The sequence below is a fragment of the Phocoena phocoena genome, chromosome 15 (genome assembly GCF_963924675.1).
Source record: "Phocoena phocoena chromosome 15, mPhoPho1.1, whole genome shotgun sequence".
Classification (NCBI taxonomy): domain Eukaryota; kingdom Metazoa; phylum Chordata; class Mammalia; order Artiodactyla; family Phocoenidae; genus Phocoena; species Phocoena phocoena.
Window position 1 is genome coordinate 45,030,840 of NC_089233.1, and position 15,806 is coordinate 45,046,645.

Sequence of the window (15,806 nt, forward strand, 5' to 3'; positions counted from 1 at the left end):
GGAAAGCCATTGTGCTTGTAATGTTGCAGATTTGGATGAGAACAAAACTAATTATTTGTTTACTTATATTTTTCTTTGTGGAATGCCCCTCAGGGCCTAGTTTCCTCATCTGCCGTGGTCAGACTCAGCCCTTTTGAGAATGACAGTGATTTGGGTAATGGAATCCGTAGTTCTTCAGAAAGTTTAGGAATCACATATGGTAGGCTTCTGTTGTATTCAGTTTAATTTTTGTCATCAGGAAGAAGGCCAAAGAAACAACAAAATTAAAAAAAAAAATCTACCCTGAGAGACCACAGTGAGGAGCGGAAAATAATTAGAATTTGTGTCATAAACACATAAAACATAGAAAAAATGTTATATAAACATATAAACACTGGGGCTCTTTATACCTCTTCCACTTTGCTTTTATATTTCACCACAGGCAAAATTTGATTCTGAAATGCCATGTGAAACCGTGAGTAAGATCCACTTAGTCGATCTCGCCGGAAGTGAGCGGGCAGATGCCACTGGTGCCACCGGGGTCCGGCTGAAGGAAGGGGGGAACATCAACAAATCCCTCGTGACTCTGGGAAATGTCATTTCTGCCTTAGGTGGGTTCATACTTGTCTGCTGCTTCTTCTCGTTCTTGGTGGTGTCATAGCAGTGCGGAGCACTTGGGTTTAATGTTTGTGTCACAAACCGGAGTAATAACCTCAAGGTTTTTTGAAGCCGAATTAGAGAAAAAAATCTTTAATGATTGCCTTTAACTCCCCCCCCCTTTTGTTTTTCTCCTACAGCTGATTTATCTCAGGATGCAGCAAACCCTCTTGTAAAGAAGAAGCAAGTTTTTGTGCCTTACAGGGATTCTGTTTTGACTTGGTTGTTAAAAGATAGCCTTGGAGGAAACTCTAAAACTATCATGATTGCCAGTAAGGATTTTAAATTCTTTTTCTTCAGCCTACAATGTTTCATGTGAATTAACTGTAACTACTGAAGTTTAAAATGTCTCATTAGGAAATAGCACCTTTGTATTAAAAAAAAGGTTTTCTGTTCTAAAGAAAAGCACCTTCTGCGATCCAGTCTACAGTATTGTATTATTGACTCTTTTTCCCTCTTCCTAGTTACATTAACTTGCCATGTTCTTGGTTATGCAAGCCGACGTCCATGGGGAATGATTCTTAGCTTTGCTGAAAGAACAGGACAGAAACTTCTAACGCTGCTAACTCGTGGGAGAAAATCATTGTAGGGACATAGAGTAAAAATAATTCCACTTTTTTTTTCTGTTTCAAAGCAGAAAATATGGAATTTAAAATTAAGAATCGAGAGGAAAAAGCCCAGTAAATCTAGCAAATAATAACAGTGATATATGTCTATCTTTTCACTAATTAACAGGAAGAAGCAGAAAAGAGGAAAAAAATGTGCAAAGGGGAGGTAACTGTTGAGGAGAACTCAGAAATGCTTTTCCTCCTAACCACGCCCCCATGTCCTTTCCATGTCCCTGTGTCTCCCTACACGCATGCCATGGAGTCCCTGTGGAGGCAAGGGCTCTACCTGGGGGTATGCACCCTAGACGTGGTTGTGTAGTCACTTAAGCCCTGAAGTTTGTTGGCATTGGGGTGTGATTGATTAACCAGAGCTTTAGGCAGAAAAGAATTAGCTGATCTACTGACTCTTTTCAAAAATTACAATGCTCTGGAGTTTTACAGGTGGTAGGTTTTGCCAGAACTTTTAAAAGGATTTAAATTTCTACTTTACATTGGAAGCGTACATAGTTTTGAAATCCTCTTCTTATATTTTCAACGGAGAAAACTCCCTAAGCTGCAGAGGAGATTTGGTTAGATGGCTGATTCTAAACTTAAAAAGAGCGAAATGGCATTTAATTTCGTATAGTGAGCACTTTTCCTATGAGTCCTCGCTAATTTTTAATATTCATGACTGTGGCAATGAATATTTAGTCTATCCAATGACCTGGGGTTAATCAGACTTTTAAATTACAAACCAACTTTGTGTTAAATGAAACGGAGCGCCGGATAAATTACTTTTTGAATTCATTCTTCACAGCCATTTCACCTGCTGATGTCAATTACGGAGAAACCCTAAGTACTCTTCGCTATGCAAATAGAGCCAAAAACATCATCAACAAGCCTACCATTAATGAGGACGCCAACGTCAAGCTCATCCGTGAGCTGCGAGCTGAAATAGCCAGGCTGAAAATGCTGCTTGCTCAAGGGAATCAGGTTGGCTTTTTCTGAGACTTATGGGTAATTTTCTTTGAGTAATGGCACCAATTTCTAGATCTTAACGAGGCACTTATCTCCGTGGTTGTATTGATTTGAGTAAATAAGTGCTAAGTAAAGCTTTGAATGAGTTTGCCGGCCTTTCCTTTACAGCACGCTCCCGTTGGCCTTTGCATTCATTATGTGCTCCGGGTGTAAGATTTTATCCACTAAACCCAAAATGATTAACTATCTAATAGTTATCAATTACGGATGGACATTTAGCATGCAATAGGATTAGCAGCATAATCTCCATTAGTGGAAGGAAATCGAGGGGCTTGAGTAATGTTTAAGATTCTACCCAAGCATTTTATGACTTGAAAATGTATTTTAACAGAATGAAAGACTCGTTTGAGCACCTTCCTGAATCTCTGTTTTGTATCGCCCGTTATAGAAGTGGTTATGGTGATGCAGGGACACGTGTGACATCCCTGTGGCCTGGCTCAGGCGATTTCCCTGGGTCTTTGTTTGATTGTTGAAACTGCCTCACTTCAGGATCTCTTGGGGTTTTTGTGAAGGAGCCTTGTCCTTTTGTGTTTTTCACAGAAAACTTCCTTATAATCTGCATGGTGCACGTACTAAGCTGCATTCTGTGCTCATAGTGTGGTCCGTGCTGTTAGGTTTGGATACTGTAGTGAGAGAGAATCAAGGAGCACTTTTCATTTATTTATTTTTTAATTCTATTTATTTATTTTTCTCCTGTTCAAACTTTATTCTTTTTCTTTCTTTTTTTTTGCGGTACGCGGGCCTCTCACTGTTGTGGCCTCTCCCGTTGTGGAGCACAGGCTCTGGACACGCAGGCCCAGCGGCCATGGCTCACAGGCCTAGCCACTCCGCAGCATGTGGGATCTTCCCGGACCGGGGCACGAACCCGTGTCCCCCGCATCGGCAGGCGGACTCTCAACTACCACGCCACCAGGGAAGCCCTATTCTTTTTTTATAAAATTTTAATTAAAACAAACAAACAAACAAATTTATTTATTTTCAGCTGTGTTGGGTCTTCGTTGCTGCACATGGGCTTTCTCTAGTTGTGGCGAGAGGGAGCTACTGTTCGTTGCAGTGCGTGGGCTTCTCATCGCGGTGGCTTGTCTTGTTGTGGAGCATGGGCTCTAGGCACACGGGCTTCAGTAGTTGTGGCACGTGGGCTCAGTAGTTGTGGCTCGCAGGCTCTAGAGCGCAGGCTCAGTAGTTGTGGCACACGGGCTTAGTTGCTCCGCGGCATGTGGGATCTTCCCGGACCAGGGCTTGAACCCTGTCCCCTGCGTCGGCAGGCGGATTCTTAACCACTGCACCACCAAGGAAGTCCCTTAATTTTAATTTTTATTGGAGTATAGTTGCTTTACAGTGTTGTGTTAGTGTCTGCTGTACAGTAGAGTCAATCAGTTATATGTATACATGTATCCCCTCTTTTTTAGATTTCCTTCCCTTTTAGGTCACCAAAGAGCATTGAGAGTTCCCTGTGCTGTACAGCAGGTTCTCGTTAGTTATCCGTTTTATACATAGTAGTGTATATGTGTCAGTCCCAATCTCCCAATTCATCCCATCCTCCCCCATTTGGTATCCACACATTTGTTCTCTACATCTCTGTCTCTGTTTCTGCTTTGCAAATAAGTTCATTTGTACCGTTTTTCTAGATTCCAAGGAGCACTTTTTAAAACGTTTGAGTTAGGGAGTTCCCTGGCGGTCCAGTGGTCAGGATTCGGTGCTTTCACTGTTGCGGCCCTGGTTCAGTCCTGGTTGCGGAATTAAGATCCCATAAGTTGCATGGTGTGGCAAAAAAAAAAAAAAAAAAAAGAAAATTTAGGTTAAATTGGAGTTAGAAATAAAGATACAGTTCTTCCTATTTTCCTAACCCATGAATGGATGTCTGAAGTGTATCATTAAAAAAACCCAAAACTTTTCTTTAAATGCACACTGCTCTCTCCAGAGCAGCTTTCCCTTCAGGAAAATATGGCCCTCGAAGTCCTTGACATCCCGTGAGTGGTTTGACCTGTGAGAATATCGACAGGCCGAGAACCTTGCGGACTTTCCTGAGTCGTGGAACACACCCAACAGTGCTGTCCCGTAAGCTTGTGGACTGCAGTGGGCCAGGACTTGCTCTGCACCTAAAGATATCTCCACATACATTGTACTTTTTGATGTGGAGCTTTCCCGTGTGTGAAAAGAAACCGTTAGCACAGAGTCCAGCTGCACGTGATGTTGTCAGGCTTGAATCACTTACGGCACGAGCCACAGTAGTCATTTTTATTTATACCCCTTATTATTGGGATCTTTTTTCAATGTTTTAACAACATTTATCTGAAGTAAATATGTAAGGATCATCTAAACTACTACATGTGAAGGGAAGTACTTGGAAAATTCTTGGTTTAATTTCTTGTACTTACTATGTTAATAAGTTATGAAAAAAGAAAGATCAGCCTTTTAAAATTAAACTGAGGAAATCCTCGAAAGGAGCTTTATCACATGGACAGAAAAACTTTATTAAAACTTTTACACATTCTGTCTGAGGAATGTCTTCAGAGGTGTTGTATATGCCAGTTGCCTTATACTTTGTGATCTTTTGTTGTCTTGTTTCTTTCATAGCCAAAGACCACCACAGTCATTAAAGGATTATTTTTGTTACTGTAGTTTTGGGAGTGAGGATGGAAAAGATAGTTGTCTGTTTTAGGATAAACTGAAGATAAAATTCTTTGATAAATTTAATACATTACAATAAAAACAAGAGTCCAATTTAAAATAATTTATCACACTGTGAAGCTAAAAATTGTTGTGAGACAATACAGGCTTATCCAAAATTAATTAAATTTGTGATGCTCAATAAGATAAGCAAGTGTTCTGTTTTTTTTAATAAAGGTAACATTCACAAGTTTCTTATTTATTTATTTATTTATTGGCTGCGTTGGGTCTTTGTTGCTGCGCATGGGCTTCCTCTAGTTGTGGTGAGTGGGGGCTACTCTTCGTTGCGGTGCGTGGGCTTCTTATTGCGGTGGCTTCTCTTACTGCAGAGCACGGGCTTCTAGGCATGTGGGCTCTAGAGCGCAGGCTCAGTAGTTATGGAGCATGGGCTTAGTTGCACCGCGGCATGTGGGATCTTCCCGGACCAGGGCTCGAACTCGTGTCCTCTGCATTGGCAGGTGGATTCTTAACCACTGTGCCACCAGGAAAGTCCAGCAGGTGTCCTTAAGTGTAAATTTTTCTAGTGACATTGGTCTATTCCCACAATATCCTATTGCAGATGCTGCCATGATTCACTGAAAATGCTACTCATATCAGAGTTCTGTTTCGGGGTTATTTGTTTAAGTACAGGAAAATAAAAGCTCCTACTTTTAATAATTTTATTTGCTTATGCAGAATGCCATGTGTATCAGAGTTTCAAAGCACAATTTAAGTACGGCAGAAGATTCTGACACGTATTTGCTTCTCCTACTACATAGATTACAGACATACAGATATATATGTAGTGGTTTATATTCACACATATATGTATATATACATACATGTGAACTCTTCATTGAAGAATTATACGTATTATAAGTATACGTATCAGTGAATTTTCACAAGCTGCATTTACCCATCTAACCTGCATTCCATCAAGAAACAGCACGTTACCAGCGCCCTAGAAACTCCTCTTCATGTTCCTTTCCCAGTGCTGCCTGCCCTTCCCCTCAAGGGTAACCTCTGTCCTGACTTCTTAAGGCAGAGGTTGGTTTTCAGTTTTGCCTATTTTTGTTCTTTATATAAATGTAATCATGTCGTATATACTCTTGCTCTCACTTTTACATAAGGTCAAATTTATGGAATTTAAAAACATAGGCAGGGAGATTGGTTCAAGATGACAGAGTAGAGGACGTGCGCTCACTCCCTCTTGCCAGAGCACCGGAATCACAACTAACTGCTGAACAGTCATCGACAGGAAGACACTGGAACTCACCAAAAAAGATACCCCACATCCAAAGACAAAGGAGAAGCCACAATGAGACGGTAGGAGGGGCACAACCACAATAAAATCAAATCCCATAACTGCTGGGTGGGTGACTCACAGACTGGAGAACACTTATACCACAGAAGTCCACCCACTGGAGTGAAGGTTCTGAGCCCCACGTCAGGCTTCCCAACCTGGGGGTCCGGCAACGGGAGGAGGAATTTCTAGAGAATCAGACTTTGAAGGTAACTGGGATTTGATTGCAGGACTTCAATAGGACTGGGGGAAACAGAGACTCCACTCTTGGAGGGCACACACAAAGTAGTATGTGCATCGGGACCCAGGGGAAGGAGCAGTGACCCCATAGGAGACTAAACCAGACTTACCTGCTAGTGTTGGAGGGTCTCCTGCAGAGATGGGGTGTGGCTGTGTCTCATGGTGAGGACAAGGACACGGGCAGCAGGAATTCTGGGAAGTACTCCTCGGCGTGAGCCCTCCTGGAGAAGACTCAAATCAATAAAATTAGAAATGAAAAAGGAGAAGTTACAACAGACACCGTAGAAATACAAAGCATCCCAAGAGACTACTACAAGCAACTCTATACCAATAAAATGGACAACCTGGAAGAAATGGACAAATTCTTAGAAAGGTATAACCTTCCAAGACTGAACCAGGAAGAAATAGAAAATATGAACAGACCAATCACAAGTAATAAAATTGAAACTGTGATTAAGAATCTTCCAACAAACAAAAGTCCAGGACCAGATGGCTTCACAGGTGAATTCTGTCAAACGTTTAGAGAAGAGCTAACACCATCCTTCTCAAACTCTTCCAAAAAATTGCAGAGGAAGGAACACTCCCAAACTTATTCTATGAGGCCACCATCACCCTGATACCAAAACCAGACAAAGACACTACAAAAAAAGAAAATTACAGACCAATATCACTGATGAATATAGATGCAAAAATCCTCAACAAAATACTAGCAGATTCCAACAACACATTAAAAGGATCATACATCATGATCAAGTGGGATTTATCCCAGGGATGCAGGGATTCTTCAATATATGCAAATCACTCAATGTGATACACCATATTAACAAATTGAAGAATGAAAACCATATGATCATCTCAATAGATGCAGAAAAAGCTTTGACAAAATTTAACACCCATTTATGATAAAAACTCTCCAGAAAATGGGCATAGAGGGAACCTATCTCAACATAATAAAGGTCGTATATGACAAACCCACAGCAGGCCTCATTCTCAATGGTGAAAAACTGAAAGTATTTCCTCTAAGATCAGGAACAAGACAAGGATGTCCACTCTCACCACTATTATTCCACATAGTTTTGGAAGTCCTAGCCATGGCAATCAGAGAAGAAAAAGAAATAAAAGGAATACAAATTGGAAAAGAAGAGGTAAAACTGTCACTGTTGGCAGATGACATGATACTATACATAGAGAATCCTAAAGATGCCACCAGAAAACTAGAGCTAATCAATGAATTAGGTAAAGTTGCAGGATACAAAATTAATGCACAGAAATCTGTTGCATTCCTATACACTAATGATGAAAAATCTGAAAGAGAAATTAGGAAACACTCCCATTTACCACTGCAACAAAAAGAATAAAGTACCTCGGAGAAAACCTACCTAGGGAGACAAATGACCTGTATGCAGAAAAGTATAAGACACTGACGAAAGAAATTAAAGGTGATACCAACAGATGGAGACATATACTATGTTCTTGGATTGGAAGAATCAATATTGTGAAAGTGACAATATTACCCAAAGCAATCTATAGATTCAATGCAGTCCCTACCAAATTACCAATGGCATTTTTTACAGAACTAGAACAAAGAATCTTAAAATTTGTATGGAGACACAAAAGACCCCAAATAGCCAAAGCAGTCTTGAGGGAAAAAAAATGGAGGTGGAGGAATCAGACTCCCTAACTTCAGACTATACTACAAAGCTACAGTAATGAAGACAATATGGTACTGGCACAAAAACAGATATAAATCAGTGGAACAGTATAGAAAGCCCAGAGATAAACCCACACACCTGTGGTCAACTAATCTATGACAAAGGAGGCAAGGATATACAATGGAGAAAAGACAGTCTCTTGAGTAAGTGGCACTGGGAAAACTGGATAGCTACATGTAAAAGAATGAAATTAGAACATTCCCTAACACCATACACGAAAATAAACTCAAAATGGATTAAAGACCTAAATGTAAGACCAGACAGTATAAAACTCTTAGAGGTAAACGTAGGAAGAACACTCTGACATAAATCACAGCAAGATCTTTTTCTTTTCTTTTCTTTTTTTTTTTGCGGTACGCGGGCCTCTCACTGTTGTGGCCTTTCCCGTTGCAGAGCTCCAGATGCGCAGGCTCAGCGGCCATGGCTCATAGGCTCAGCCACTCCATGGCATGTGGGATCTTCCCCGACCGGGGCACAAACCCGTGTCCCCTGCTTCGGCAGGCAGACTCTCAACCACTGCGCCACCAGGGAAGTCCAGCAAGGTCTTTTTTGATCCACCTTCTAGAGAAATGGAAATAAAAACAAAAATAAACAAATGGGACCTAATGAAACTTCAAAGCTTTTGCAAAGCAAAGGAAACTACAAACAGGATGAAAAGACAACCCTCAGAATGGGAGAAAATATTTGCAAAGGAATCAACGGACAAAGGATTAATCTTCAAAATATATAAACAGCTCATGCAGCTCAAATTAAAAAAACAAACAACCCAATCCATAATTGGGCAGAAGACCTAAACAGACATTTTTCCAAAGAAGACATACAGATGGCCAAGAAGCACATGAAAAGCTGCTCAACATCACTGATTAGGAGAGAAATGCAAATCAAAACTACAGTAAGGTATCACCTCACACCAGTTAGAATGGGCAGCATCGGAAAATCTACAAACAACAAATGCTGGAGAGGGTGTGGAGAAAAGGGAACTCTTGCACTGTTGGTGGGAATGTAAATTGATACAGCCACTATGGAGAACAGTGTGGAGTTTCCTTAAAAAACTAAAAATAGAATTACCATATGACCCAGCAATCTCACTACTGGGCATATACCCAGGGAAAACCATAATTCCAAAAGAAACATGCACCCCAGTGTTCATTGCAGCACTATTTACAATAGCCAGTTCATGGAAGTAACCTAAATGCCCATCGACAGATGAATGGATAAATAAGATGTGGTACATATATACAATGGAATATTACTCAGCCATAAAATGGAACGAAATTGCTTCATTTGTAGAGATGTGGATGGATCTAGAGACTGTCACACAGAGTGAAGTAAGTCAGAAAGAGAAAAACAAATATCGTATATTAACACATACATGTGGAACCTAGAAAAATGGTGCAGATGAACCAGTTTGCAGGGCAGAAATTGAGGCACAGATGTAGAGAACAAACGTATGGACAGCAAGCGGGGAAAGCGGCAGGGGGGTCGTGGTGGTGCTGTGATGAATTGGGAGATCGGGATTGACATACATACACTAATATGTATAAAATGGATAACTAGTAAGAACCTGCTGTATAAAAGAATAAAATTCAAAAAAAGAAAGCAATGCAAAAAAAGATGTTCATCACTGCTAGTCATTAAGGAAATGCAAATTAAAACCACAATGAAACAGCATTACACACCTATGAGAATGGCTAAAATTAAAAAAGCACTCCCACTTGTCAAAGTGCTGATGGGGCTGGAGAGCAAATATACGTTGCTGCCGGGAGTGCGAAATGGCGCAGCCGCTCTGGAGAACAGTTTGGTAGTTGCTTACCAAGTAAATATCCACTCACCATATGACCCATCAGTCCCTCTCTTGGGTGTTTACAGTAGAAAAGTGAAATTTTCAGTTCACACACTGGAAACAATCCACATGGCCCTCCAGCGGTGAATGTGGTATATCCATACCATGGAATAAGTCAGCGATAAAAATGAAAGAACTGCTCTTGATACACCAGTAACTTGGATGAATCTCAAAGGCATTATGCTGAGAAAAAGAAGCCAGTGTCAAAAGATCCATTTATGTGACGTTCTCATAAAGCTTAGGGATAGCGGACGGATCAGGAGTTTTCAGAAGTTAGGGGTGGGAAGAGGTTGTGACAGCAAAAAGAGCACGGAGGGAGGTTTCTGGACTGGGAGAATTGTTTTGTGTTCTGATTGTAGTGGTGGCTGCGTGAATCTAGACCTGTGTTAAAATTCATTGCATCGTATACCAAAAAGTCAATTTTACTGTATGATAATTTTTTTTAAAGTAAAAGAAAACCAATTTTAATGAGTTGGAATTTAGTTGAATATGAGGCCTCATAGAATTTGCCATCTCTGTTTCTGTTGAATATAAAAAAAATTGATCTGCTGAGTACAAAAAATTTTGAATAAAAATATTTTTGGTGTATTTAAAAAAACCCAAAAAACCAAAAAAAAAAACACATAGGCATAGGAAACCCAAGGGTTGCAGATGTACTAGGGTGCTGGCCCATGATGAGGGCTGGGGAGGTGACAGGGTACAGGCAGCAGGGTTGCAGGATGGGGTGGGGGAAGAAAAGGGAAAGTGAGAACAATGACAAATTGAAGGGCCTTGCATCGGCCGGTGGGAGTGTGCCGTGCAGTGAATAATAGTGAACAAGTTACGTCTGAGACCGTTTGTGTGATTCATCCACGTTGGTACATGGAGCTGTAGATCCATTTATGATCATTGCTGTATTGTATTCCATCATACAAGTATGTCCCAACTCATCTGTTCTATTTTTGATGGGCTTTTTGGGGCTATTACTGCTGCTTTGGACTTTTCTTCTGCCTGTCTTTTCAAGAATGTCCAGATGCATTTCTGTTAGGCTTATACCTCAGAGTGGAGTTGGTATGTCAGAAGGGGTACATTATGTTCGGTTTTAGTAGATACTGCCAAATCATGTTTAAAAGTTGTTATACCAACTTATATTAGTATGTGAAGATGCCGGTTCTCGTTGCTGCAGGTCCTTGCCAGTACTTGGTATTGTCTATTTTTCATCGTAGCCACTCTGTTGGAGCTTCATGGTATCACAGAATGACTAGTTTGCACTCTTCAGATGATTCATAAAGTCGAGCATTTGGATATCTTGTCTTTTCACACGTCCTCTTTTGTTGTATTTCAAAGCAGACTGCTGCTTTGAATTTGGCAGAGAGAAAATGTTAACTCTTCCCTCTTGAATGTACCTGAAGATAACAAGAAAATTAAACAATATAGAAATGAAATAAGCAAGAACAGTCCAGGAAACAAAGACCACAGTGAGTAAGAGGAGGTGGAAGGATGATGGATTTCTCATTGTGTAGATGGAGTCGCAGATAAACTATAAATAAGAGCAGGATAATAGAAGTGTCGTTACGTGTAAACTTTGAAGATAGATACATCTCAGAGAGGGTCACGGTAAAACCAGGTGATATGGTGTGTGTGAGAATGGGCAGAGGCCTACCAGGTAATTCAAGGGGAAAGAGAGCAGTGCAGTAACAGCATGATGTGAGCCTTAGAAAAAGCACTTTATCATGACAGAGAGTGCAGTTCATAATTAAAATCAAATAGGAAGGCAGCTTTCATAAAAGAAAAAAACCCCAGCACGATTGTAGGAAATGGCAGGAGACAGAGACCACACACTCGCCACGGGGAGCGTTAACTTCTCTGTCTCATTCAGTGAGTGCTCACCGGGACAAAAATAAGGGAGGACATAGCACATTTACATGACATCATGGAAATTTGCTCTAACCAGTACAAACCAGGAGAAAAGATTGCCGACTCCTGCAACAAAAGACTACTTTCCTTATTATGAAAGGAGCTTCTGTTTAAAAAAAAAAAGAAAGATCACAACCTTACAGAAAAATGAACAAAGAATAAGAGCATAGTTCATAGAAAAGAGAGTTCGAAATGGCTTCTAAACATGTGAACATGTGCTTTCTGTCATTTGCAACACGGTCAGTGCAGATCTGAAGCAATGAGTATATACATGCACGTAGATACGGAGAACGTCATCAAGCTCTGTCTTTTACTGCGTGGACATTATAACCTCAAGGAGATGTTCTTTCCGCCCATCAGCTGGGAAGAGATAAAACACTTGATCGCCCAGTGTGTGGGCACAGGTGGGAGACATGAGGTGGCTGCCTGTTGGTGGCGTTGATGTTGCTGAAGTTCTGATGCAGTTTTCCTCTTGGTTCAACACAGGAACTTAATCTGAGTATTATTTAATCCTGAACATTTGTCTTCTAAACAGACACCTTGCAAGGAATAATTTAATTGGAAATGGTTTAGTGTTACTAAAGATGTCTTTTAAAAGGACTTAGGTAGGTCTTTCTTTGCATGTGCCCCAAAATAGTAGTCTGTATGCGTACATTTAGTCAGTGATTGTCTCCCGAGTTGATGATAATGGTCAGAATGTTTCGGCTCTGATTATAGACGAAAAGCCCTAACAGCGGTGTCTGTACAATTAGCCATGTTATAAAGGGGTTACTAATTGTTTTGAAAATTGTCAACCATCTAATAAGCGATGCAGTCATAATAACACCTGCCACCGGTACTTCTTCAGTGGAAAACATTTACTGAGTACCATCTGTGTACAAGATGACCCTCGAGGTGCAGAGGGGCAGGGATGCGTTGTGGTGATGAGTTAACGCAGCTCTTTTCCTTCACTCAGGATGACTGTCCTTTACTAAGGGTTAACTAGCTGGCCTCCTTCTCTGTAAACCAGGTAAAAGTGGGATGCCAGCTTCATCACCAGACAGCATCCCTAATGATAACAGTGACCCCTAACAGGTGAATTGCAGCTGCATGAGGATGAACTGTATGTAAACCCCTGTGAGAAACCGCAGCTCGGGGTTTCCCCGTGGGTGATGACTCTTGTTACTGGGTTTGTCCCTGGTGGGTCCTGGAGGTTGTGTCTCTGGTGTTGTTACAAGAGACGCTACCTCCTGTGGGGCCTGGGCTTCTCAGCCAAGGTGGGTACCACGTGCCCGTTTGAATCTGGACCCCTCAGGAGGGTCAAAGGCAGTAGCTCCTGGGCTCGGCTGGGACCCTGCCCTTCCTGCCGCAGCTCTGCTTTCTGCCCAGCAGACAGATGCCAAGCATGGCCTACCGTGTCTTGTGAGTCTGAATGTTTAACTGAGCTTAAGATGACCACCTCATGGGTTATATTTGTTTGAATAGAAATTGAAAAGTAAATAATGATGAAAAAAACGTGACAGCCTCTGCGAAGGACACCTTGGCAATTAAAAAATAAATCATACATATAGATGACTCACACATGCCCTTCTAGGATTTTGCTCTCTTGATACACAGCCACACATACTGTAGGCAACTGGTGTAAGATGGTCACTGTAGCTTCGCTGGTAAAGCAGAAGATGAGAAAAAACTGCATGTCCATTAAAAGGAAAGTACGGACATAAATTGTAGCATAGCCACACAATGGAGTATTCTACAGTGGAATTGGAATTGTTAGAAAGAGTGCAGTGGACTTACTCGTACTGAATTTTCCCCAAGATAGTTTGTGAAGTGAAAAAGGCAATATTCAGAATAGTGTTCATGCTGTTGATGTTTAGAAAAACAACACAAACATGCTCACATATGCCCAGAATAACTGCACATTTACATAGCAAATTGGCCAAGAGAGGTTGCCTATGGGGTGGGGAGGGAGGGAGACCCCCTTCCTTTTTTTCTTGTGACATTGTTGGGAGCCCCGTGTCCCTGCCTCTCAGGTTAAGAGTTACAAATGCAGTTGGAGCCCCCGTGCGCCCCGCCTGGTTGTGTTTGCCTCTCCCGTCTCTGCCTGCGTTGTCCCCCCAGGGCAAACCTGAATTTGATGTTCATCATTCTCACGTCAGTCTTTATACCTTCGCAGCACAGATAGGGAAATGGACACACAGGTTGTGGTATAGTCATACTGTACGCAGGATGTGATCCAGCGGTGATGATAAAGGAGTTTTCATTTGCACGTGTCAGTGTGGATGAATCTCAGAAGCCTGTGGTTGAGCAAGACATGCTTTCTTTTTGAATGTGTACTTTGTATACATTCAAAACAGACGAATCCTTCAGGATCTAGGGATTTAGATTGTGTTTGATTTTGATAAAATGTCAGTATGTTACATGTTTTTCTTTTTCCTTCTCTTTGCTGATTTGTGTTGCAAATGTAGTTTTACAAGGGTGCCATGGTTTTGAATATTATGAGAAATGAAACCCATGGGTTAAAGATTTAGTGACGATTGACACTTTTGGGGGGGCTGTGGGACAATACTTCATACCTCTGTTTGATAGTTTATTTGGCAATTCTGATAATTTACAGTATCACGGCTGGGTCCTTCCTCTAGATTACTGCCGTTCACTGATTGCTGCTGTCTTTTTTGGTTTACGTTGTAGATTGCCCTCTTGGACTCTCCCACAGCCTTAAGCATGGAGGAGAAACTTCAGCAGAATGAAGCCAGAGTAAGTGATACCTTGACTTGTTATGTTTTTCAGAAAAATTATAGCTTTCAGTATTTTAAGTGCATACTTTTTAGTACTTGCTGTTTGAGACTCATTTTGTTTCTATATGCCACTTAACACTCCGCCCGCCCTCACCCCATTTTTAAAGAAGCACAGCAGTTGACTACCTGTGCATTTCATGTTCTCTGTGACTTAATAAATGGGATTTTTCTGGCACACGATGGTTAACAGCAACTGAGATTCACATGTGGGCTCTCCCACATGGCAGTGAGGCAGCCCCGGCCTTCGGAAGAGGGAGGCTGTGTTCACAGTGGTGGTCCCCGTAGCCTTACCACGACCAGCGTGGAGCTTTTTGTCATCCTTTTACTTTCCAGAGGGAAGTGCAGCACTTGGGGAATCACTGAATACTCCGAGTAGATGCTTAGTTGATCTTAAGCGAGGTGGGATTTGAGGCGGGGGTGGGTGTTCTGGGCTGAAGCCAGTTCGTGTGCTGGTGCTTTCTGAAAACTCGTTTCATGGCTGATCTACTTCTATACTATTTTTGTTTAAAAAATATAACCCTCTGTAAAAGGAGAAACGGCATTAATAACATTTTTGGAGTGAATTTTGTTCACTGTGCTGAATGGTTAAAACAGATTGAGAAAGAAAATTGGATTCTGTTGGTAAAGCTCTTTCAAGAATACACAATATTGAAGATATAAATTGGGTTATAGTTAGGAACTTGTTGACACTTCCCTGGATAATTATGCTGATTAATTTGCTGATAATAGCATTAGTGAAAACATTAGTTTCTTAATCCCTATTTTTCTCTTGACATTTTGTATTTAGTACTTCAGATTCTCATTTTGAGGGCTTTGAAATGTCTGTATAGTCTTAAATTGTTTCTTACTAATGGTTTTCAGAAATACCTAGCAAGTTAAAAGAAACCAATAAACATTTTAATTTGAATGCATTATACCTGCTGGGACAGAAATGACTGCCCCTCTTGTTCATAACATTTTCTAAATTTTCATCTAGTCTTTGCCGACCTTTTAAAATTGTTTGCCATCTGCTTGGCTATAAATCTTATCAACTGGTCATGTTGTTAGAGGTGGTATCAGACTTTGCAGTTTTAAATTAATTTTATAAATGAAGATTATTTGGTTTAAGTTCAGTAGTGAAAGAAA

General features: G+C 41.0%; 1 protein-coding gene across 2 annotated transcripts in view; it reads left to right on the forward strand.

Moving 5' to 3' along the window:
- The window catches only part of KIF16B (kinesin family member 16B), a 256,485-nt gene that overhangs the window by 15,484 nt on the left and 225,195 nt on the right, over positions 1-15,806 (forward strand). For both annotated transcript variants that reach the window (XM_065892000.1, XM_065892001.1), the window contains exons 7-10: positions 422-590; positions 777-908; positions 2,041-2,216; positions 14,575-14,640. In XM_065892000.1, the coding sequence (XP_065748072.1) occupies positions 422-590; positions 777-908; positions 2,041-2,216; positions 14,575-14,640 (543 nt within the window). The remainder of the gene's footprint in view (positions 1-421; positions 591-776; positions 909-2,040; positions 2,217-14,574; positions 14,641-15,806) is intronic.